This window comes from Hyperolius riggenbachi, chromosome 12, assembly GCF_040937935.1.
Source record: "Hyperolius riggenbachi isolate aHypRig1 chromosome 12, aHypRig1.pri, whole genome shotgun sequence".
NCBI classification, from domain to species: Eukaryota; Metazoa; Chordata; class Amphibia; order Anura; family Hyperoliidae; genus Hyperolius; species Hyperolius riggenbachi.
The window spans coordinates 146,724,247-146,750,633 of NC_090657.1; the positions used below are offsets into that span (position 1 = coordinate 146,724,247).

General features: G+C 46.3%; 1 protein-coding gene across 2 annotated transcripts in view; it reads left to right on the forward strand.

Annotated features, from left to right (window-relative positions):
* LOC137541680 (protein-glutamine gamma-glutamyltransferase 5-like) overlaps nucleotides 1-26,387 on the forward strand; it is a 147,732-nt gene that overhangs the window by 21,859 nt on the left and 99,486 nt on the right. The window contains exons 1-3 of one of the 2 annotated variants that reach the window (XM_068263086.1): nucleotides 14,568-14,643; nucleotides 15,144-15,323; nucleotides 18,746-18,988. In XM_068263086.1, the coding sequence (XP_068119187.1) occupies nucleotides 14,586-14,643; nucleotides 15,144-15,323; nucleotides 18,746-18,988 (481 nt within the window). In that variant the 5' untranslated portion in view covers nucleotides 14,568-14,585. Of the gene's footprint in view, nucleotides 1-14,567; nucleotides 14,644-15,143; nucleotides 15,324-18,745; nucleotides 18,989-26,387 lie in introns of those variants that run through there. The other variant, XM_068263087.1, reaches the window with a different exon arrangement.

The following is a 26,387-nucleotide window of genomic DNA, read 5'->3' on the forward strand; positions in this document are numbered from 1 at the left end:
TTGTGTAGGGTTTGACGAGCGATTACGCCAGCGTTTATATACTTTACATTGCAGAAACGCTAACCGCTAATGCTAAACGCTAAAAATGCTGCATGTCCTACGTTTGCAATTTTGGTAATCGCAATCGCTCCAGTAGAATTTGGCCCATCCATTAACATTAGCTGAGCGTTTAGGGAATTCGCTAGCGTTTCGAATCGCTCCCTAAATGCTCACAAAATTGCTCAAGTGGGTTCCAGCCCTTAGTGGGGTTCCTAATCAGGCTGTGTAATCAAAAAGAATAGTAGAAATAAAACTCGAAATATTTACTGGAAATTTTTTTTATAGGGGATTACTATAAATATTCTTTTCATAGGTTGCCACATAATCAAATACACCTTCCCCCCATGAAAAAAAAATCCTATCCTAACTTATGGAAGACAATTAAAGATTACTATTATTTATTTACTGCAGGATTACAGCTGAAATACGTTTTACTGCACTTTATGCATTTAGCGCATGTTTGAAATGCAGAAAAATCTTTCACAATTGCTAAAAAAAAAGAAAAGGAAAATACAGCATGAGGTATTTTACCTACAAAAAAAATATTTACCTCACATAGCTACCAGAATTGAGGCCATTATGTCTTTAATATTTATTTATAATCAATATTTAATGTCTACCCTGATTACTTTTTAAAGCTAATCAACTGGAAAAGTCAGAGTTAGGGCTCATTCACACTGGAGGTGCTTTTGGAGTTTTTTAAGCGCTAGCGACTTTTCGAAATCGCCCTGAAAGCGCTTGTGCAAGGTACAGAAAAAACACAAAATGCTCAAAAAATCGCTTTGTGCAGCGATTGCGTTCGCTTTTTTTAAGAATTAACCACTTGAGGACCGTGGGCTTTACCCCCTTTAAGGACCAGGCACTTTTTTTCCATTCAGACCACTGCAGCTTTCACGGTTTATTGCTCGCTCATACAACCTACCACCTAAATGAATTTTGGCTCCTTTTCTTGTCACTAATAAAGCTTTCTTTTGGTGCTATTTGATTGCTGCTGCGATTTTTACTTTTTATTATATTCATCAAAAAAGACATGAATTTTGGCAAAAAAATGATTTTTTTAACTTTCTGTGCTGACATTTTTCAAATAAAGTAAAATGTCTGTATACATGCAGTGCGAAAAATGTGGACAAACATTTTTTTGATAAAAAAAACCCATTCAATGTATATTTATTGGTTTGGGTAAAAGTTATACAGTGGTGTGAAAAACTATTTGCTCCCTTCCTGATTTCTTATTCTTTTGCATGTTTGTCACACTTGAAGAGAATCTGTATTGTTAAAATCGCACAAAAGTAAACATACCAGTGCGTTAGGGGACATCTCCTATTACCCTCTGTCACAATTTTGCCGCTCCTCGCCGCCTTAAAAGTGATTAAAAACAGTTTTAAAAAGTTTGTTTATAAACAAACAAAATGGCCACCAAAACAGGAAGTAGGTTGATGTACAGTATGTCCACACATAGAAAATACATCCATACACAAGCAGGCTGTATACAGCATTCCTTTTGAATCTCAAGAGATCATTTGTGTGTTTCTTTCCCCCTGCATCTCTCATGCACTGAAGTTTCAGGCTGCTCCTTTCTTCCTGCAAACAGCTTTGCCCTTGTCTATAATTCCACAGTATGTGAAAGCCCAGCCAGCTCAGAGGAAGATTTATCCAGCTTGTAAAAGATAAGAGAGAAGAGAGAATCTGCCCTAATCTAAATAATACACAGGCAGTGTGCATAGAGGGGCGTGGAAGGGGGAGTTCATAGCAGAACCACAACACTGAAGAACTTGGCAGCCTTCCAGACACAGGCTGACAAGTCTGACAGGGGAAAGATACATTGATTTATTACAGAGACTGTGATAGTAGAAAGTGCTGCAGTAAGCCAGAACACATTAGAATAGCTTTTGGAACTTGTAGGATGATAAAAAACAGGATGCAATTTTTGTTACGAAGTCTCTTTAAATGTTTCTGCTCATCAAAAACCGTTAACTATTAGTCAAAGATAACATAATTGAACACAAAATGCAGTTTTAAATGATGGTTTTTATTATTTAGTGAGAAAAAAACCTCAAAACCTACATGGCCCTGTGTGAAAAAGTTCAATTTCTGTAGTCACCCCCAGGCCTGATTACTGCCACACCTGTTTCAATCAAGAAATCACTTAAATAGGAGCTATCTGACACAGAGAAGTAGACCAAAAGCACCTCAAAAGCTAGACATCATGCCAAGATCCAAAGAAATTCAGGAACAAATGAGAACAAAAGTACTGTAATTGAGATCTATCAGTCTGGTAAAGGTTATAAAGCCATTTCTAAAGCTTTGGGACTCCAGCGAACCACAGTGAGAGCCATTATCCACAAATGGCAAAAACATGGAACAGTGATGAACCTTCCCAGGAGTGGCCAGCCGACCAAAATTACTCCAAGATTGCAGAGAAAACTCATCTGAGAGGCCACAAAAGACCCCAGGAAAACATCTAAAGAACTGCAGGCCTCACTTGCCTCAATTAAGGTCAGTGTTCACAACTCCACCATAAGAAAGAGACTGGGCAAAAATGGCCTGCATGGCAGATATCCAAGGCACAAACAACTTTTAAGCAAATAGAACATTAAGGCTCGTCTCAATTTTGCTAAAAAACATCTCACTGATTGCCAAGAGTTTTGGGAAAATACCTTGTGGACCGACAAGACAAAAGTTGAACTTTTTGAAAGGTGCGTGTCCCGTTACATCTGGCGTAGAAGTAACACAGCATTTCAGCAAAAGAACATCATACCAACAGTAAAATATGGTGGTGGTAGTGTGATGGTCTGGGGTTGTTTTGCTGCTTCAGGACCTGGAAGGTTTGCTGTGATAGATGGAACCATGATCTCTACTGTCTACCAAAAAATCCTGAAGGAGAATGTCCGGTCATCTGTTAGTCAACTCAAGCTGAAGCGATCGTGGGTGCTGCAGCAGGACAATGACCCAAAACACACCAGCAAATCCACCTCTGAATGGCTGAAGAAAAACAAAATGAAGACTTTGGAGTGGCCTAGTCAAAGTCCTGACCTGAATCCTATTGAGATGTTGTGGCATGACCTTAAAAAGATGGTTCATGCTAGAAAACCCTCAAATAAAGCTGAATTACAACAATTCTGCAAAGATGAGTGGGCCAAAATTCCTCCAGAGCGCTGTAAAAGACTCGTTGCAAGTTATCGCAAACGCTTGATTGCAGTTATTGCTGCTAAGGGTGGTCCATTCAGGGGGCAATTTCTTTTTCACACAGGGCCATGTAGGTTTTGAGTTTTTTTCTCACTAAATAATAAAAACCATCATTTAAAACTGCATTTTGTGTTCAATTATGTTATCTTTGACTAATAGTTAATGGTTTTTGATGAGCAGAAACATTTAAGTGTGACAAACATGCAAAAGAATAAGAAATCAGGAAGGGGGCAAATAGTTTTTCACACCACTGTAGCGTTTACAAACTATGATGCAAAAAGTGAATTTTCCCATTTTCAAGCATCTATGACTTTTCTGAACCCCTGTCATGTTTCATGAGGGGCTAGAATTCCAGGATAGTATAAATACCCCCCAAATGACCCCATTTTGGAAAGAAGACATCCCACTCAGTATTCACTGAGAGGCATAGTGAGTTCATAGAAGATATTATTTTTTGTCACAAGTAAGCGGAAAATGACACTTTGTGACAAAAAAAAAAAAAGTTTCCATTTCTTCTAACTTGCGACAAAAAAAAATGAAATCTACCACGGACTCACCATGCCCCTCTCTGAATACCTTGAAGTGTCTACTTTCCAAAATGGGGTAATTTGTGGGGTGTGTTTACTGTCCTCGCATTTTGGGGGGTGCTAATTTGTAAGCACCCCTGTAAAGCCTAAAGGTGCTCATTGGACTTTGGGCCCCTTAGCGCAGTTAGGCTGTAAAAAAGTGCCACACATGTGGTATTGCCGTACTCAGTAGAAGTAGTATAATGTGTTTTGGGGTGTATTTTTACACATACCGATGCTGGGTGGGAGAAATATCTCTGTAAATGACAATTTTTTCATTTTTTTTACACACAATTGTCCATTTGCAGAGAGATTTCTCCCACTCAGCATGGGTATGTGTAAAAATACACCCCAAAACACATTATACTACTTCTCCTGAGTACGGCGATACCACATGTGTGGCACTTTTTTGCACCCTAACTGCGCTAAGGGGCCCAAAGTCCAATGAGTACCTCTAGGATTTCATAGGTCATTTTGAGAAATTTCGTTTCAAGACTACTCCTCACGGTTTAGGGCCCCTAAAATGCCAGGACAGTATAGGAACCCCACAAATGACCCCATTTTAGAAGGAAGACACCCCAAGGTATTCCGTTAGGAGTATGGTGAGTTCATAGAAGATTTTATTTTTTGTCACAAGTTAGCGGAAAATGACACTTAGCGGAAATTGATTTTTATTGTTTTTTTTTCACAAACTTGTGACAAAAAAATAAAATCTTCTATGAACTCACCGTACTACTAACAGAATACCTTGAGGTGTCTTCTTTCTAAAATTGAGTCATTTGTGGGGTTCCTATACTGTCCTGGCATTTTAGGGGCCCTAAACCAGGAGGAGTAGTCTTGAAACAAAAATTTCTCAAAATGACCTGTGAAATCCTAAAGGTGCTCATTGGACTTTGGGCCCCTTAGCGCAGTTAGGGTGCAAAAAAGTGCCACACATGTGGTATGGCCATACTCGGGAGAAGTAGTACAATGTGTTTTGGGGTGTATTTTTTACACATACCCATGCTGGGGGGGAGAAATAACTCTGTAAATGGACAATTGTGTAGTGTAAAAAAATAATAAAAAGATTGTCATTTACAGAGGTATTTCTCCCACCCAGCATGGGTATGTGTAAAAATACACCCCAAAACACATTATACTACTTCTCCCGAGTTCGATGATACCACATGTGTGGCACTTTTTTACACCCTAAGTACGCTAAGGGGCCCAAAGTCCAATGAGTAACTTTAGGATTTCACAGGTCATTTGCGACATTTGGTTTCAAGACTACTCCTCACGGTTTAGGGCCACTAAAATGCCAGGGCAGTATAGGAACCCCACAAGTGACCCCATTTTAGAAAGAAGACACTCCAAGGTATTCCGTTAGGTGTATGGCGAGTTCATAGAAGATTTTATTTTTTGTCACAAGTTAGTGAAAAAAACTATAAAAATCAATTTCCGCTAACTTTTGACAAAAAATAAATTCTATGAACTCGTCATACACCTAACAGAATACCTTGGGGTGTCTTTTTTCTAAAATGGAGTCACTTGTGGGGTTCCTATACCACCCTGGCATTTTACGGGCCTAAAACCATGAGTAGTCTGGAAACCAAATGTCTCAAAATGACTGTTCAGGGGTATAAGCATCTGCAAATTTTGATGACAGGTGGTGGATGAGGGGGCGAATTTTGTGGAACCGGTCATAAGCAGGGTGGCCTTTTAGATGACAGGTTGTATTGGGCCTGATCTGATGGATAGGTGTAGTGTTGGGCGAACACCCGCGATGTTCGGGTGTTCGCGCCGAACTCCGAACATAATGGAAGTCAATGGGGACCCGAACTTTCGTGCTTTGTAAAGCTTCCTTACATGCTACATACCCCAAATTTGCAGGGTATGTGCACCTTGGGAGTGGGTACAAGAGGAATTTTTTTTTTTGAAAAAGAGCTTATAGTTTTTGAGAAAATTGATTGCAAAGTTTCAAAGGAAAAAATGTCTTTTAAATGCGGAAAATGTCATTTTTCTTTGCACAGGTAACATGCTTTTTGTCGCCATGCAGTCATAAATGTAATACAGATAAGAGGTTCCAGGAAAAGGGACCGGTAACGCTAACCCAGCAGCAGCACACGTGATGGAACAGGAGGAGGGCGGCGCAGGAGGAGAAGGCACGTTTTGAGACACCACAACCCAGGCCTTGCATGAGGACAAGAAGCGTGCGGATAGCAATGCATTTTGTCGCCATGCAGTCATAAATGTAATACAGATGAGAGGTTCAATAAACAGGGACCGGAAACGCTAACCCATCACAGATGTTCATTGTTCATGTTACTTGGTTGGGGTCCGGGAGTGTTGCGTAGTCGTTTCCAATCCAGGATTGATTCATTTTAATTTGAGTCAGACGGTCTGCATTTTCTGTGGAGAGGCGGATACGCCGATCTGTGACGATGCCTCCGGCAGCACTGAAACAGCGTTCCGACATAACGCTGGCTGCCGGGCAAGCCAGCACCTCTATTGCGTACATTGCCAGTTCGTGCCAGGTGTCTAGCTTCGATACCCAATAGTTGAAGGGTGCAGATGGATTGTTCAACACAGCTACGCCATCTGACATGTAGTCCTTGACCATCTTCTCCAGGCGATCGGTGTTGGAGGTGGATCTGCACGCTTGCTGTTCTGTGGGCTGCTGCATGGGTTTTAGAAAATTTTCCCACTCCAAGGACACTGCCGATACTATTCCCTTTTGGGCACTAGCTGCAGCTTGTGTTGTTTGCTGCCCTCCTGGTCGTCCTGGGTTTGCGGAAGTCAGTCTGTCGGCGTACAACTGGCTAGAGGAGGGGGAGGATGTCAATCTCCTCTCTAAAGTCTCCACAAGGGCCTGCTGGTATTCTTCCATTTTGACCTGTCTGACTCTTTCTTCAAGCAGTTTTGGAACATTGTGTTTGTACCGTGGATCCAGAAGGGTATAAACCCAGTAATTGGTGTTGTCCAGAATGCGCACAATGCGTGGGTCGCGTTCAATGCAGTCTAGCATGAATTGAGCCATGTGTGCCAGAGTCCTGCCAGAATCCTCATCATCCTATTGTGAGCGTTGTGATAGTTGTGATGCATCATAGTCGTCACCTTCTTCCTGGTCTGCTTCTGCTGACCATTCGCGCTGAATTGTGGAAGTCCAACGTGCACCGCTCTGGCCCTCGTCAGTGGTGGCATGAAATTCCTGCTCCAACTCCAGCTGTTCCTCCTCCTCTTCTTCGTCATAGCTGCTGGGGCCAGCGTTTCCTGAGGCAGATGGCCTGATGTTGGTATCATCACGCTGATCGTTTTCTCCTTCAGATTCCCCCAGTTGCATCATGACAGCTGTTTCCTTGATTTTCAACATTGACTTCTTCAGTAAACACAGCAGTGGTATGGTAATGCTGACTGAAGAGTTGTCACTGCTCACAAGCAACGTGGATTGCTCAAAATTTTGGAGGACTTGGCAGAGGTCCAACATGTTGGCCCAATCGGATCCACAGAAGCTTGGCAGCTGTCCGGATGCGCCTCGGTACTGCGCCGTCATGTACTGGACCACTGCACTCTTCTGCTCGCAAAAGCGGGCTAGCATGTGCAGCGTTGAATTCCAGCGCGTAGGGACATCACACAGCAAGCGATGGTGGGGGAGATTGAAGCGCTCCTGCATCTTGGCGAGTGCCCCCGAAGCAGTACTGGAATTTCTACAATGTTTGGCCACTCGTCGCACCTTCAACAGAAGATCGGCCACGCCTGGGTATGTCCTCAGGAACCGCTGAACTACTAGGTTCCTGGCAAGGGATGTGTGTCAGCTTAGCCAACCTTAAAGCGCGAATGCGATTACTCCCATTATCACACACAACCATGCCCGGTTTCAGGTCCAGCGGTGCCAGCCACAAATCCATCTGTTCCTTTATTCCCCTCCAAATTTCCTCCCCTGTGTGCTGCTTATCCCCGAGGCAGATCAGCTTCAGCAACGCTTGCTGACGCATGCCAACAGCTGTGCTGCACTGCTTCCACGATCCTACTGCTGCTGGGTTAGCGTTTCCGGATGAGGTACAGCTTTGAGATGCGTTGGAGGAGAAGGAGTCAGAGAGGTAGGTGCTGCTGTTGTTATCCAGTGGGAGGGACGGCGGTGTAGCTGTTTGCGGCGTGGGCAACACCCGCGCCGTAGCAGGTGAGGAATCGCTGCCAGGCTCACCCAGTGCGCGGTAAGGGAGATGTATCGACCCTGGCCGAACGCACTCGTCCAGGTGTCAGTGGTGAGGTGAACCTTGCAGGCAACCGCATTCTTCAAGCTTCGGGTTATTGTGCTGACCACGTGCTCATGCAACTCAGGCACTGCAGAGCGCGCAAAGTGGTAGCGGCTGGGAACCACGTAACGTGGGATGGCCACTGACATCATGCCCTTGAAGCTGTTTGTCTCCACCACTCGATATGGCAGCATTTCGCAGGCCAGAAGCTTGGCTATGCTGGCTGTTAGTGCCACGGCCCGGGGGTCATTTGCTGGCAATTTCCTCTTGCGCTCAAACATCTCCGAGACAGACAACTGAACCGTAGGGCTGCACACTGAAGGGCTGTTGGTTGTTGTGTTTGATGAAGACTGGGAGACCTCAAGAGCACTATTCCGGAAAGTGACAGTGTCAGCGTCGTCTGATGTTTGTGAATGTTGTTGTGAACCACGCAATGGCTGGGCTACTGCTGCTGCTGAGGAGGGTCTGGTGGTGAGTCTGGTGACCCCAAGGGAGGCAGTGTTGCTGGTACCCTGTCCTGCCGCGTTTGCCCACAGAGTGGGATGTTTGGATACCATGTGGCGGGTCATGCTGGTGGTGGAGAGGTTGTTAATATTTTTCCCCCTGCTCAGGCGGATCTTGCACACCTTGCAAATCACCATGGTACCATCCTCACTGCAGTCTTCAAAGAAAGGCCAGACTTTGGAGCACCTGCCTTGCTGGCGATTTCTGTTTGCGCCTCTTTTGCGTCTCACTTGAACTTCCACACTTGTGGTGCCTGAAATTTCGCGCCGCCTACCTTGTGGCACAAGGCGAACTCGTGCAGCAGTGGGTTCTTCAACAGACTCATCTGTGCTGCTACAACGGCGATGTTCTCCTTCACATACAAAATCTGGGTCTGTGTCCACATTGTCCAAACCCTCCTCTTCCATCTCCTCAAACTCGTCATATGTGATTGTGGGCCGCCGCCGTGGAGTAGAGCTCCCTAGAACAACCTCGGCGTAGCTCACTCCAACATCGTCTTCCAGATCTTCTCGGACGACCTCCTGCAATTGAAACCCCTCCTGCCCAACTTGCTCTGGGATATGGGTTTCAAAGTCCTCGGACTCGCCTTGCATTTCAGTGCGCGGTGCATTTCCCACAGTAAATGGTTGTGAATCCGGGCACAACATTTCTGGCTGTTCCATTGACCTTTGAAAGGTGGAAGTTTGTTGGGCTGGGAATAGCTCCTGCGAATACCCCATTGTGTCCTGAGGAAATTCTTCGGACTGGTTATTTGGCAGTTGTGTGCGTGGTGTCGCTGCCGGTTGTGTCAGCTTTGTGCCCACTGGCTCCTTGTAACTGGCTGAGGACTCGGACCTCGTGCGTGATGTGCTGGTGCTGCTTAACCCACTGCTGGACGCTTGAGAGGTCATCCAATTAATTATCTGGTCCTGTTCTTTTGGATTTGTGAGGGTTGATTTCCTGGACAACATGGGCGGCATTGAGTGGGTTTTCTTCGGTGCTCCACTATGGCCTGTACGTGAACCGTCAGGGGAAACACCTCTTCCCTTGCCCCTCCCTCTTTTACAGGATTTCTTCTTCATTTCACTTATCCTTAAAGTACACGCTGACTGGCAGCAGTACAGTGGAAGTACAGAAATGCTATACAGTGGTGGGTGAGCGGTGTACTACTATTCCAAGCAGCGACACAGAGCACAATGCTATACAGTGGTGGGTGAGCGGTGTACTACTATTCCCAGCAGCGACACGGAGCACAATGCTATACAGTGGTGGGTGAGCGGTGTACTACTATTCCCAGCAGCGACACAGAGCACAATGCTATACAGTGGTGGGTGAGCGGTGTACTACTATTCTCAGCAGCGACACAGAGCACAATGCTATACAGTGGTGGGTGAGCGGTGTACTACTATTCCCAGCAACGACACAGAGCACAATGCTATACAGTGGTGGGTGAGCGGTGTACTACTATTCCCAGCAGCGACACAGAGCACAATGCTATACCACAGTGGTGGGTGAGCGGTGTACTACTGTTCCCAGCAGCGACACAGAGCACAATGCTATACAGTGGTGGGTGAGCGGTGTACTACTATTCCCAGCAGCGACACAGAGCACAATGCTATACAGTGGTGGGTGAGCGGTGTACTACTATTCCCAGCAGCGACACAGAGCACAATGCTATACAGTGGTGGGTGAGCGGTGTACTACTATTCCCAGCAGCGACACAGAGCACAATGCTATACAGTGGTGGGTGAGCGGTGTACTACTATTCCCAGCAGCGACACAGAGCACAATGCTATACAGTGGTGGGTGAGCGGTGTACTACTGTTCCCAGCAGCAACACAGAGCACAATGCTATACAGTGGTGGGTGAGCGGTGTACTACTATTCCCAGCAGCGACACAGAGCACAATGCTATACAGTGGTGGGTGAGCGGTGTACTACTGTTCCCAGCAGCGACACAGAGCACAATGCTATACAGTGGTGGGTGAGCGGTGTACTACTATTCCCAGCAGCAACACAGAGCACAATGCTATACAGTGGCGGGTGAGTGGTGTACTACTGTTCCCAGCAGAGACACAGAGTGGCAGTAAACACAATGCTATACAGTGGTGGGTGAGCGGTGTACACAGAGTGGCAGTAAACACAATGCTATACAGTGGTGGGTGAGCGGTGTACACAGAGTGGCAGTAAACACAATGCTATATAGTGTGGGTGAGCGGTGTACTACTGTTCCCAGCAGCGACACAATGACTGGGGGGACCCTGGCTAGCCTGGCTGGAGAGAGAACTACCCTGCCTGCCTACCCAAAGCTAAACCCACAGACAAATGGCGGAGAAATGACGTGGATCGGGTATTTATTTACCCGAACCACGTGACCCGTTCGGCCAATCAGAGCGCGTTCGGGTCCGAACCACGTGACCCGTTCGGCCAATCACAGTGCTAGCCGAACGTTCGGGGAATGTTTGGCCATGCACTCTTAGTTCGGCCATATGGCCGAACACCATCAGAACTCGAACATCACCCGAACAGGGTGATGTTCTGCAGAACCCGAACAGTGGCGAACACTGTTCGCCCAACACTAGATAGGCGTGCTAGGGGTGTGACAGGAGGTGATTGATGGGTGTCTCAGGGGGTGGTTAGAGGGGAAAATAGATTCAATCAATGCACTGGGGAGGTGATCGGAAGGGGGTCTGAAGGGGATCTGAGGGTTTGGCCGAGTGATAAGGAGCCCACACGGGGCAAATTAGGGCCTGATCTGATGGGTAGGTGTGCTAGGGGGTGACAGGAGGTGATTGATGGGTGTCTCAAGGTGTGATTAGAGGGGGGAATAGATGCAAGCAATGCACTGGCGAGGTGATCAGGGCTGGGGTCTGAGGGCGTTCTAAGGGTGTGGGCGGGTGATTGAGTACCCTAGGGGCAGATAGGGGTCTAATCTGATAGGTAGCAGTGACAGGGGGTGATTGATAGGTAATTAGTGGGTGTTTAGGGTAGAGAACAGATGTAAACACTGCACTTGGAAAGGTGATCGGACGTCGGATCTGCGGGCGATCTATTGGTGTGGGTGGGTGATCAGATTTTGGTGTGGGTGGATGATCAGATTGCCCGCAAGGGGCAGGTTAGGGGCTGATTGATGGGTGGCAGTGACAGGGGGTGATTGATGGGTGGCAGTGACAGGGGGTGATTGATGGGTGATTGATAGGTGATTGACAGGTGATTGACAGGTAATCAGTTGGTTATTACAGGGAAGAAGAGATGAAAATATTGCACTGGCGAATTGATAAGGGGGGGGGGGGTCTGAGGGCAATCTGAGCCTGTAGGCGGGTGATTGGGTGCCCGCAAGGGGCAGATTAGGGTCTGATCTGATGGGTAACAGTGACAGGTGGTGATAGGGGGTGATTGATGGGTGATTGATGGGTAATTAGTGGGTGTTTAGGGTAGAGAACAGATGTAAACACTGCACTTGGGAGATGATCGGACGTCGGATCTGCGGGCGATCTATTGGTGTGGGTGGGTGATCAGATTGCCCGCAAGGGGCAGGTTAGGGGCTTATTGATGGGTGGCACTGACGGGGGGTGATTGATGGGTGATTGACAGGTGATTGACAGGTGATTGACAGGTGATTGAAAGGTGATCAGGGGGATAGATGCATACAGTACACGGGGGGGGGGGGGGTCTGGGGAGAATCTGAGGGGTGGGGGGTGATCAGGAGGGGGCAGGGGGGATAAAAAAAAATAGCATTGACAGATAGTGACAGGGAGTGATTGATGGGTGATTAGGGGGGTGATTGGGTGCAAACAGGGGTCTGGGGGGTGGGCAGGGGGGGGGGGGTCTGAGGGGTGCTGTGGGCGATCTGGGGCAGGGGGGGGGGAATCAGTGTGCTTGGGTGCGACATAGGGTGGCTGCAGCCTGCCCTGGTGGTCCCTCGGACATTGGGACCACCAGGGCAGGAGGCAGCCTGTATAATACAATTTGTAAACATTACAAAGTGTATTATACACTTTGTATGCGGCGATCCGGGTGCTAGTAACCCGCCGGCGCTTCCGAACGGCCGGCGGGTTACAGCGCGAGGTGGGCGGAGCCAGTCCCCGGCGGCCGATCGCGTCACGAATGACACGATCGCGCCGCCCATGTCCCTACAAGGACCGCCGCCAATTGTCAATACGGCGGTCCTTGCGGGGTCCACTTCCCGGCCGTTCACTTCATGACTGATGTCAGAAAGTAAAAAAACGAAATCGCTCTGCTAAAGCGTTTACAAAAACGCTTACCAAAACCACCCATCTCACAGAAATCGCCGGGAAGTGGAGAAAAAAAAATGCGTCAAAAAACGCCCAATGCAAAAGCAACCGCGATCAGAATGCAATATAAATGAGGCCTTACACTGGTTTCTCCTCCTTAGCACAGAGGAGTAATATGTTCCATCGAGGTTCAGGAAACTTCCCTGACAATTCCGTTTGCTTAATCTTGATGGAAGGGATTACTCTGCTATACTAATAAGACCAAGGCCAGGTTTTACACTGACCATAAGGACAGGTTTTACACTGACTGGACATACAAACACCTTCACTGAGAGGGAGGAGGTGCCCCAAGATGTGATGTGTGTAAGAGATGTCAGCTGGATAAAACATACATAAATAGGCTTACCTCTAAAAGAAGGGGGTAGCCCAAATACGTGAATACAATTTTTAATAGAAACCAGACACTTGAATGATAATGTGCTTTGTGGATCGCAGTTCACTTCCTCAGATCAAATAATGAAAGTGTCTGAAAAAATAAAAAACATTGGCACTCATCAGTATGCAAAATAGACAAATATATAAAATCACTTTTTAACCATTAGACAATCGCTCCACGCCAATTGGCGTGGACATGGCAGCAGCCCCGGGACCGCCTAATGCCAATCGGCTAGCAGTTCTGGGGGCAGAGTTTGCAAGGGAGACTGTAGGAGACCGTTAGACGGCGAAACTGCTGTCTAATAAGTGTGTACAGCGCTGCGATCTACAGCCGATCGCTGTAATTGGCTGATGGGGGGGAGCCTCCCCCCATCAGGGTTGTGGGGGAAAAAAAGCATATTTATTTTTTAAAAAAAGGAAAAAATATTTACAAAAAATAAATAAACATTGGGGGTGTGATCAGACCCCACCAACAGAAGGCTCTGTTGGTGAGGAGAAAAAAATGGGGGGGGGGGGGAGAGAAATCACTTTTGTGCTGAGTTCTGCGGCCCTGCAGCGAGGCCTCAAAGCTGCAGTGGCCTATTTAGGTAAAAATGGCCTGGGGGATTTAACACTACGGTCCTCAAGAGGTTAACTCATAAAATATTATATTACCTAGGAAAATATATATACAGTATGCAAGAAAAAATATAATAATAATATGTTATGATATAAATTCTATAAAATACATTGACATTCCACAGTATCTAGCATAACTAAAAAACAGAAGGGGAAACATATTTAAAAAAATATATCACACTAGTAGTGAATATAAAACATAATAAAATGCCCATAAGAGAAAAAAAAAATATAAATACACCCTACTAAAAAATATACACTATCCTAAGAAAACATCACAGCCAATAAAATGTATATAAGTAAAATATCAGGAGCTAAAAATAGTCCCACATAAGAATAACACATCTAACAACAACCAATAAGTCCAGGAGCGTGTATAAACAAAGATGAAAAAAACATTTACCTCAGTACTAACGTTTTACAAGCAGGGACCACCTCTATGTGCAGTTCCCACCGTCTGGAGGATTTATATAGCCCCATGATTGCTGCATATGATATCACTTCCGGTTTAAAAAAACAGGAAGTCTGGGGGGGGGAGAAGAAGGAAGAAGTGAGAGTAATGTGTCTGCAAATACTGGTAAAGTTTAAAAATATCCGCGATAGGACAAGGATGGCTGATGCCTGAAAATGATTTAGAATGTAATATGTGGTAGTCAGTGGTGATTGAGGAAATGGGGAAAAATGCAAAGGGTGAATAATGTCAGTGAAGTAAGGAGTGAGGGCGGAAGTTCACCCATGTGATGTCAGCAAGAAGGGAGGAAGTGATGACAGAGAGGCCATGACAAAGTGAAAATGACCAAAACCAACAAAAAATGGTGGAAGAGATTGGGAAAAATGACAGTGAGGGCAAGTGAGTAGGGAAGTAAGCTGCAATAATTGGGAATGCTGTATGTATACACAGGCACCTTGTACATGGAACCATTTTCAGTTTATTAGTCTACAGTATGAGTCACTAAATACAGAATGTTGTCATGTATATCACCTTACAAAAAGGAAAGCCCTTTGCTCCCTTTGGAACAGTGAGGAACAAGAGTGAAGCTGTCCCTGCTTTACTTGGCTGAAGGAGGGGGAAAATTCATATATCATCCCTGCGTCAATCCATAGCAATTTAGGGCCCCCGCTTTACATGGGGAGGTGCTAAAGGCACTAAATTATCCACCTATCAGCTGCAATGAAGAGCCCCACCGCCCCCATGGAGATTCATATTTAATGTAACACCACTACGTGACAAGTGCTTACTCATGTTGTGTGACATTCACATTGACATGGTGTGACAATTTGGATACTGTGAGATGTTTATTCCCAAATTAAATTGTTTAATCTGTTTTTTTTGTTTGTTTTCTTCATCAGCACCGGAACTGTTAAGGGTTGATACCAACAAAGTAAGGAATAGTCAGGAGCATCAGACTGCATGCATCAGGAGATGTAAAGAGCTTGTTGTTCGCAGAGGTCAGCCCTTCAACATGAAGCTGCTGTTCCATAAAGGCACTTATGAGAAGCTGGAGAATCTATGGCTTAGAGCCCAGACAGGTATGCACCACCCCCCACCAGTGTCACAGTTATTCCTGTCACTTTTCACTCACAGGGAATGGGACTGAAGTTAGTTTTGTTATCCAAATGTTATACTTCAATTCAAATTTAGAGAAAAAGTTAAATACTTACCTCAGATCAGTGGCATAACTGCGATTCAAACTAACTTTACGTATTGTAATGCCCCCAGTAAAATTTTGATGGACCCCCCAAGATGTTCACACCTTCCCATATTGGTTTTCATGGCCTTGGAGCCCATCCATCTCACTAGACTCATAAAACAAGTGTGGCCATTATGATCTCTTCACCCATAACAAGTGGAGCCACAAAACCACCTGATCTGACGTATAGTCCCCTGTATCAGAGGATGGGAAGGTTAGTAGTTGGGGACCCACAGCTCTGGGCCCCCCTGCAATTGTAGGGGCTGCTCCCTGGTAATTATGCCCAATCCAGAGGCTTATCCCATACCCCTCGAGCACATTCCAACTCTGTTATTATTGGTATATAAAGCGTCAACATGTTCTGTGACACTATACAGTAAGCAATAAAACACGGGGTACATAATAATACGGACAATGGTATAAGCGCTTGTTGAATATGGTTGCCCAGCCGCACTCCCATTAGCGAGCTGGCTGCGAAGAAAAAGAGGGTCCCATCAAGCAGTGGTGGGCTCAAGAAGGATCGGAGATGCTTCTGGTTGTACGTATTTAATGCCGCCGGTGAGCTGGGCGCAGGGTAAGCCTAATGGCGGTTCACCCTGCTGCCACTCAATTCCCAGTGGCAACAAATACTATATACCCTCAGAGTCGTAGCAACTCTGAGGGAGAGGTAATTTGGGGTCTGGCCTAAATTACTCTTGCGTGTGGTGTGCACTATAGTATAGTGTTCCCCAACCCTGTCCTTAAGGCCCACCAACAGTGCATGTTTTGTGGAAATACACACATGTAGTTAATCAGTTGGTGAGCCCTGAGGATAGGTTTGGGGAGCTCTGCACTAAACCATTGGCACTAGAGTGCCGCCCAGCTCAGGCACTCGGCGCAGAGCGCCATAACCATCTGCTTCAGCTTCTGGAGCATCCGGAGGCTTCCCTTTACGGAAGCAGAGATAAAACCTCTGTATTTTTAAAAGTAACAGAATTTCTTTAAATCAATGGAGCCTATTTAAACTTCTTAGAGGGGACCTAAACTGCGAAGGATATGGATATTTCCTTTTAAAACAATACCAGTTGCCCGACTCCCCTGCTGATCCTGCATCTCTAATATTTTTAGCCACAGCCCCTGAACAAGCATGCAGGTCAGGTGCTCTAAATGAAGTAAGACTGGATTAGCTGCATGCTTGTTTCAAGTGTGGGATTCTGCCACTACTGCAGCCAAAGAGTTCATCAGGACAAGTATTGTTTAAAAGGAAAACACCCATATCCCTCTCTGTTAAAGAGGAACTGTCGCGAAAATCTTAACATTTAAAACACATACAAATAATAAGTACATTTCTCCCAGAGTATAATAAGCCATAAATGACTTCTCTCCTATGTTGCTGTCGCTCACAGTAGGTAGTAGAAATCTGACATAACCGACAGGTTTTGGGCTAGTCCATCTCTCCATAGGGGATGCTCAGCATGGCCTTTATTCTTTATTAAGACATTCCCTGAAAAAGATTTATACAAAGATGCTTGCCAGCCTCCTTGCTCGCTGCACACTATTTTGGCAGTTGGACGGAGCAACTACCATTCACTAAGTGTTTTTTTTTTCAATAAAGAAAATCCTGAGAACCCCCCTATGAGAAGATGGGCTAGTCCAAAATCTGTCGGTAATGACAGATTTCTACTTCTAACTGTAAGTGACAGGAACATAGGAGAAAAGTAATTTATGGCTCATTTTACTCTGGGAGAAATGTACTTCTAGTTTGTATGTGTTTTACATTTTAAGATTTTCGCGACAGTTCCTCTTTGATGTTCCCTTTAAAAACAACATATTAGTTCTCCAAATCTATAAAAATGTTGATCAGCCAAAATGATTACCACTTTTCTGCATGATCCATACTTTTCCACTAATCGCCAATGTACCAGCATTTAACATAACTCCGGTGACAATTTCAATTTTTATAATGACACAGTTAGACTCATGCAACTTCATAGGAGGACCACAATGAAAGCAATGAATGCCACAGGCAAAGTGAAGAAGTTTGTATTAATTTTAATTAACCCATTTTGAAATCGATCACCACATTGGAAGTAGCAGTCATCATCTGAAATGCGGAGGATAAAAAATCCAGAGGCCCTCAGGTCTTCATTTATGGATACTTTGATACTCCTGACTGACCTGAGGAACTTGGAAGATGCCCACTGTCATGAGTATAATAAATTATTTTAACCTTAATATTAGGCAGCACCTTTTTTAAAGTAAATCCACCGCTTACACTCCCATTAAACTGGTTCCTTTGGCCAGTGGCATACCTAGGGCATTTGACACCCGCTGATGGTTATTTATTGACAGCGTTATCTCACCTGCTCCACACTAATGCATTCTCCAGTCACTGCTCAGCTCTCCCCCTAGTGCCTGTCTTGTTTTCCTGTGATTACACGAGTGCAGGAAGAGATGCCAGCACTAGGGAGAGAGGAGCAGTGACAGGAGGTCAGGCATCGCTGGACTACGTGGTGGTGCAGGCGAGTTAACTTTTGCTTTTAAGCTTGCTTTGCTCGCAATAACTCTGCATTCGGGTGGCTGCAGGAGGACTCCAGTGTCACTCCCTGCCATAGTGAAACCGGACACCTCCCACATCCTAGTAATATACAGGTAAGTTAACTGCCCCCTCTCCCCCCAAAAAACTACTACGGAAAAAGTCAGGACTATATATAAAGATATATATATATATATATATATATATATATATATATATATATATATATATATATATATACATATACATACAGTAAGGCCCGGTTTCCACTTGTGCGCAGCATGCGTCTTGCGAGACGTGATGCCAGCACAACTGCTCGTGTCTCGCAGCCGAATCCCTCTAACAGCGCTGTGCACCGCTATGGGCTATGGGGTTCAGACAAGATGCACGATATTATGCTGCAGGGCCTCAGATTTTTCCTCGGCCACAAATTCGAATGCTCTGCATAGACTTCTATAGGCTGCCAAATTCCATCTGAATTCGTGGCCGAGGAATCGGCCCGTTTTCGCACAAGTGGAAAGTTAGCATAAATACTAAATGATAATATATTTCGCCTTAAGCATTGTGCAGATCTCCTCTCTTTCTTTGCTATCAGTCATCTGTATCAAAAATTAATTGTATCCTCACATCCAGCATTTTTGTATGCCCTTCCCACAGACCTGTTGGAAAGTTGCGCACACTCACATGCATTAAATCATGAGATGTGCAGAAAAATATTAATCACTGTGTCTTATTACTTTCTCCAGGTCCACTCCCATCCGTGCAATCACGAACTCTGGTCCAGTTTTCTGTGACCACTATAAGTTCCAGTAAGACTTGGAGTGCAGAGCTGGAAAGTGAAAATGAGAATTCTTTATCTATCAACGTTTGTTCTGCTGCCACAGCTTGTATTGGTCGTTACAGCCTATACCTGGAGGGGACACACAAGGGAAACTCCAAATGCTATTTGCTTGAGAGCTTCGTTTTACTATTTAATCCTTGGTGTTCAGGTAAACAACCAGTATACAGTAGATACAGATGGAATAATTGCATGTCATGGTTTAGTTAATTGCCTGCATGTTTTCTGAAAACTCTATTTAGCTCCAACTGCCTTGCAGATCTGTTGTAGCTACAGAGTACTTAAAGAAGAACTGCAACCAAGCATTGAACTTCATTCCAATCAGTAGCTGATGCCCCCTTTCTCATGAGATATCTTTAACTTTTCTTCAATAGAGCATCAGGGGTGGGTAATATTGTGGTGACACCCCTCCCACAGTGTGATGTCATGACCTAGGTCCTGACAGTTTCCTGTCTGTGAGCCTTGATGTATTGTTGGGAATAACGTCTTTTTCCAACTGCCAAGCAACCAGTATCTCACTCTGTGCATATGTAGATCTATAAGAACAACCTTTTAGCCTATCGCATTGCTAGGAGGTGTGGTTATAAATAATGGCAGTTGGTGCTGTTTGGTATTTCTCACATCTACCAGTAGTAAAGATTACATGCAGGCTCATTGTGGATCAAACAACATGAACAAATTACATGATGAATATCTATCATTTCTTGATCTCTCTTCTATATTTTAACTTCTCACTTTGCAATGTATTGATTTATTTTTTCCCCTTTTCACTTAAGTTCCTCTTTAAGTATCCAGGGTATGCCTAATAAAAGCATTCCCCCAATAATATCTATTTCAGCTAGGCTCTTTTGCCACTGCATGTGTTATAATTTTCAGAAAGCAATGGTTTGGCAATGATATCGTATTATCACGCTAGGTGCTATGTGGACCAATACACAATATCAGCTGGCTGCAGTACGGTGAGCTAGACAGAATTGGAGTCGATAACAGGCTAGGGTCATACACATTAGATCAGATGGCTGCAGTACAAGGGCTAGGCAGAATCGGAGTCGGTAACAGGCTAAGGTCATACACGTTAGATCAGATGGCTGCAGTACCAAGCATTAGGCAGAATCAGGGTCAGTAACAGGCTTAGGTCATACTTACTAGAGATGGGCCGAACGGTTCACCGGCGAACGGTTCCAGGCGAACTTCGGGTGGTTCGCGTTCGCCTGCGAAGGCAAACTTTCCCGGAAGTTCGATTCGCCCCATAATGCTCTATTGAGCAGAACTTTGACCCTCTACATCACAGTCAGCAGGCACAGTGTTGCCAATCAGACTGCACTCACTCCTGGAGCCCCACCCCCCCCCTTATAAAAGGCAAGGTCCTTGTGCCGTTTTACTCACTAGTCTGCCTGCACTAATTAGTTAAGGGACAGCTGCTGACAGACTCTGCTAGGGAGAGTTTAGTTAGGCTCTTATAGACTTGTTCCTAGATAATTGTTATTACTTTCCAGTCCCTCATCTTCCAGGGAATTGTAGAATTTCAAAAGCCAGCTTATATACCTTGGCCGGGAATTAAACCCAGGTCTTGGCCAGGAATTAAACCCAGGTCTGAGTGCTTGGTAGTCAGCTCTCTTAACCGCTATACCACCACCAACACTACATGCTGAAGGTAGCCTAGCATGTACCATTATGATATATCTGTAACGATCGGTGTAACACAGAGAGGATCTGATTACCGGTGATCTGCAGTATCACTGGGAATACAGATATATACCAGATTATAGATGATCTGCAGTATCACCGATAATCCGATATACAAGCTAACCCCTGGACACCTGAGTAGAGTAAGAGTGTTTGGTGCAAACAGTAATATTTAGAGGACTGGGCCTCAGAGCAGTAAAGATTACTGCGCAATTCCTTCTGGACTCTCCCGGGAGGAGGAGTCAGGCAGAGAGAAGGAACGACAGAACGAGAGTGACACTCAAGAGGGAGTGTAACTACCAGGACTGGGAACCGCCTCTAACAGTAAGGTCGGTTCTCGAGGTCGGACAAGCCAGGTCGTAAACACATGGACAGATAAAGTACAGATTCAGAAGGCAGAGGCGGAGTCTAAAGTACAGGCAGGGTTCGGCAACAGGGAATCAGATATATCGAGGTACAAAAACAGGAGGCAGATACAGAGTCTTAGAGCGAGCCGGGGTTCGGCAACAGAGAATCAGAAATAACGAGGTATAGAATCAGAGTTCACAAGAGTAGTCAGACAAGCAGAAAGTCATAACAGATAATACAATATAATTTCCTAACGCTAAGGTGTGAGATCCGTAGCCGTCAACACCTTTGGAAACTATGCTAGAACACAGATACAGACAGGTCTGAGTGCTGCCACGAAGTGTTCGCAACGCCAGACAACCAGCAACTGAACAGCCTGCAGTATATATACACAGGCATCTCTCCAGCACCTCCCCAAGTGCTGGACCAATGAGATGTGGGGCCAGTGTCAGCTGACCAGCCTGGTCAGCTGACTCACTTCTGGCTGGCATATAATCCCTGCCTGAGTGCGCGTGTGTCACTCTAAACCTAGAGGGACTACGTGTCCCAGCCACACCAGCACCGCTCTGCGGTGCCTCAGCAATGGGGCCATGCACTCTAACTGCCGCGTCCAACGCGGCGGTTTCTCTGCGCTCCGCCATGCCCCGTATGGAGACAGCCGCCTCACACTGAGTGGAGGCGGCTGTCTCTCCGTACTCCGCCATGCCGTGTGCGGAAAGAGCCGCCTCCCGCCGACTCATGGCGGCGGCTCTTCTGCGTTTCCTTACAGTACCCCCCCCCGAGGAGTGGACTCCGGACAGCTCCTTCCAGGCTTTTCCGGATGTAAGACATGAAACTCCTTCCTTAATTCATCCGCATGCATGCGACTCCCCGGTACCCATCGTCTCTCCTCAATGCCATACCCTTTCCAATGCACTAGATACTGTACCGAGTTCTGTACAATGCGTGAGTCTAATATTTTCTCTACTTCGTACTCGGGTTGGTCATCTACCATCACAGGAGGAGGAGGAGTGGGACCCACATGGACTGCAGGTTTAAGCAGGGATACGTGAAAAGAACTTACGCCCCGCATGCTGGCAGGAAGATCAATGGCATAAGTGACGTTGTTGATTTTCTTAGTCACAGAAAATGGACCAACAAACCTGGGACCCAATTTGTCTTTCAGGGTCAAGTGACGTGTGGATACCCAAACCAAGTCTCCTGGTTGGAATCTCCACTCCAAGGACCGTCTCTTGTCAGCTTGACCTTTCTGACTCATAAACGCCTTTTCCAAACTATCTCTCACCGTCCGCCAAATGTCTTTAAAAGACCTTTGCCAGGCCTCCAGAGCAGGGAACGGAGTGGAGGCCACTGGCAATGGTGAGAACTTGGGCAATCTCCCGGACACTACCTGGAACGGAGAAAATCCGGTGGAAGAAGTTTTCAAATTATTTTGTGCGAATTCTGCAAAGGGCAGAAATTTGACCCAGTCATTCTGCGCCTCTGCAACGTAGCATCTTAAAAACTGCTCCAAAGACTGGTTGACCCTCTCCGTCTGACCATTGGTCTGTGGGTGGTAGCCCGATGAAAACGACAGCTTCATGCCCATTTGATGGCAGAATGCCCTCCAGAATCTAGTTATGAATTGGACTCCCCGATAGGATACTATGTTTTCCGGAATGCCGTGCAGCCGGAACACGTGTATGATTAACAAGTCGGCCAATTCCTGGGTCCTTTCAAGGGCACAAAATGGGCCATCTTGCTGAAGCGGTCGACCACCACCCAAATGACCGACATGCCCTCTGACCTGGGAAGCTCACCCACAAAATCCATGGACAAGTGGGTCCATGGTTCACTCGGGGTGGGTAAAGGCTGCAACGTACCTACAGGTGCCAGCCGGGAGGGTTTGCTTTTAGCACATACCGCACATTCCCTAACAAATTCTTTGCAGTCTACTGCCAGAGAAGGCCACCAAGCACACCTGGCCACAAGATCTTGCGTTCTAGACGCCCCAGGATGTCCCGCATTCTTGTGTGAATGGAACATCTGTAGCATCCGGAGACGGAATGGCAGAGGCACAAATAAAACCCCCTCAGGCTTCCCCTCGGGGACATCCTGCTGAAAGGGACTCAAGGTCTCTGTCCAGTCTTCCCAAGTGTCCGTTACTGCTAGCACTAATATCTGTGGGATAATGGTCTCTGGGGCCGAGGGCTGTGCTGTCTCCGGCTCAAAACATCTGGACAGGGCATCTGCCTTAATGTTCTTGCTACCCGGGGTATACGTAATTACGAATCTGAACCTCGAAAAAAATAAAGACCATCGAGCCTGACGAGGACTTAATCTCTTAGCCCCCTCGATGTATTCCAAATTCTTGTGATCCGTGTATACAGTAATCGTATGTTCTGCCCCTTCTAGCCAGTGACGCCACTCCTCAAAGGCAAGTTTAATGGCTAAGAGCTCTCTGTTACCTATATCGTAGTTTCTCTCTGCCGGAGAGAACCTACGAGAGAAATAAGCACAAGGGTGTAGTGTAAGGAAACGCGGAAAGGCCGCCGTCTCTCGAAGTGAGGCGGCTGTTTCCGTGTCCAGCATGGCGTCACAACGCGGAAAAAACGCCGCATGCCGCATAGGCAGTGCGGCGGAATCCGCATTGGTAACGGCGGAATCCGCATCAGAGGCGGCCCCCGCACTAGATACATTGCATGACAGTACTGGTGTGGCTGGGACTGATAGTCCACCAAGATTCAGACTTACACGCGCGCGAGCACAGAGGCAGAGTTTAAATAGCAGTTAGAAGGGAGTCGGCTGACCAGCTGGGTCAGCTGACAAATTCCACTGCTCCCATTGGACCAGCAATTAGGGAGGTCCTGGAAAGGTCCTAGAGTATATATACTGCTGGTTGTTCACTTGCTCTTTGTCTGGCGTGCGATCACATACGTGGGAGCACCCAGATCCGTAGTCAGATCCGTTAGTGTGCCGGGACCAGCTGGAGCTGTAATCCTACACTAAGCTAGATTCTGTTGATAGCTTAAAGTACTAGTTTGATTGTGATTATCTGTTATGACCTTTGCCTGCCTTGACTATCCTTCTGAACTCTGATCTTGTACCTCGATATTTCTGACACTCTGTTGCCGACCCCCGGCTCGTTTCTAGACTCCGCCTCAGCCTCCTGATTCTGTACCTCGATATTTCTGATACCCCGTTGCCGAACCCTGCTTGTACTTAGACTCCGCCTTTGTCTCCTGATCTTGTACTTTATCTGTCTGTGTGTGTACGACCTGGCTTGTCCGACCTCGAGAACCGACCTTACCGTTAGAGGCGGTTCCTCGCTCTGTTAGCGACCCTTCCTCCTGAGGGTCACTTCCAGACATCCTTCCTACTGTCAGTCTGACTCCTCCCGTCTTGGAGAGCTCAGGTCTGCGGAAGGAATCTGTGCAGTACTCCTTGCTGCACTGAGGCCTAATCCTCAAAGTGTTACTGTTACACCAAACACTACACTCTACTCAGGTGAACAGAGGTTAGCTAGTATATCGGATTATCGGTGAGACTGCAGATCACTTATAATCTGGTATATATCTGTATTCCCAGTGATACTGCAGATCACCGGTAATCAGATACTCTCTGTGCTCACCGATCGTTACATGTAGTCTTCCCTGCAACCCTGACCGCTGAGACAGCACAGCCCCTACCCCAACCTCCGAGGCGTCTACCTTAACAATAAACGGATAAGAGGTGTCCACATGTCTCAGGATGGGAGCGGAACAAAATAAATCCTTTAAGGTGAAAAATGCGTTTAATGCTTCAGGAGACCAGTGGGTGGTATCAGCCCCTTTTTTTGTAAGACAGGTGAGAGGTGCAATGACCGTGGAATACCCCTTTATGAACCTTCTATAATAATTCGCAAAGCCTAAAAACCGCTGTAAAGACTTCAACCCCACTGGCTGCGGCCATTCCAGAACAGCGGAGACTTTGGCAGGGTCCATGGACAGGCCTGAGGTGGAAATTATATACCCCAGAAAGGCAACAGAAGTTACCTCAAATACACATTTTTCCAGTTTGGCGTAAAGCTGGTTCCGTCTTAGTTTGTCCAAGACAAATTTAACATGGGTCCTATGCTCAGAGAGGTTGTTGGAGAAAATAAGTATATCATCTAGGTTTACTAGAACAAATCTCCCCAACACCTCCCTGAAGACCTCATTGATGAGCTCCTGAAAGACGGCTGGCGCATTGCATAGCCCGAAGGGCATCACTAAATACTCGTAATGCCTGTCGGGCGTATTAAAGGCCGTCTTCCACTCATCGCCCTGTCTTATTCGTACCAGGTTGTATGCACCCCGTAAGTCTAGCTTAGAAAAAACTTTGGCATTGGTGACCTGTGTGAATAAGTCGTCTACCAGGGGAAGCGGATAACGATTCTTCACCGTAATCTTATTCAGGCCCCGGTAATCAATGCAAGGCCGTAGACCTCCGTCTTTTTTCTTAACAAAAAAGAAACCTGCCCCAGCCGGTGACCGGGACAGCCGAATGAAACCCTTGGCCAAATTTTCTTGAATATAAACTTGCATGGCCATTTTTTGGGTCCAGATAAATTGTACAAATGGCCCCGGGGGGGGCATGCAACTTGAACGAAGATCGATGCGACAGTCGAAAGGGCGATGTGGGGGCAACTTATCAGCGGCCTTGGGACAAAACACATCAGAATATTCAGAGTACTGGTCTGGTACCCCTTCCACCTGAACCCTGGTTTGACCCAACGTCAGCTTTCCTAAACACTGCTGAAAACAATGAGGTGACCAGGACACTAACTGACCCGTGGCCCAGTCTATTTGTGGTGAATGGACTTGTAACCACGGCATGCCTAGGATGATAGTGGAGGGTGACATATGTAACACAAAAAACTGTAATTGTTCCCCATGCAGAACCCCTATAGTGACTTTCACCTCTGGGGTCTGTGACAGGGAACGATTCCGTTGCAGGGGAGAATCGTCCACTGCCGTGACTTGAATGGGAGGCCTCACTGGAGTGAGAGGAATACCCAATTTCTGAGCAAATTCATAATTCATAAAATTAGCCGCTGAGCCAGAATCAATAAAAGATTCAGTGGCTACAGACTTGTTATCCCATGTAATCGTACAAGGGAGAAGTAATTTTTTTTCTTTAAGAGGTGAGAATTGTGTGCCTAGGGTGTCACCCCCCACTACTCCTAGGCAAACTCGTTTCCCGGCTTGTTAGGACAGTTTCGCACTCTATGCCCTCCTTCTGCACAGTACAGACACAGTTGTTCAGTCATTCTCCGCCTTCGCTCCACCTGGGTCAGTTTTGACCGACCAATCTGCATTGGCTCGGGTGGAGGCAAGGCCAGAGAGGATGAGACAGGCGGAGATGGAGTTACCAGGGGTGCAGCGTAAGGTGCCGCGTAAGATGTCACCCTGACATGGTGACTGCCCCTAATCTGTCTCTGATGGCGTAGCCTGCGGTCGATTCGAATGGCCGAAGAGATGGCCTCATCGACTGTTTTGGGCTCGGGCTGACTTAAC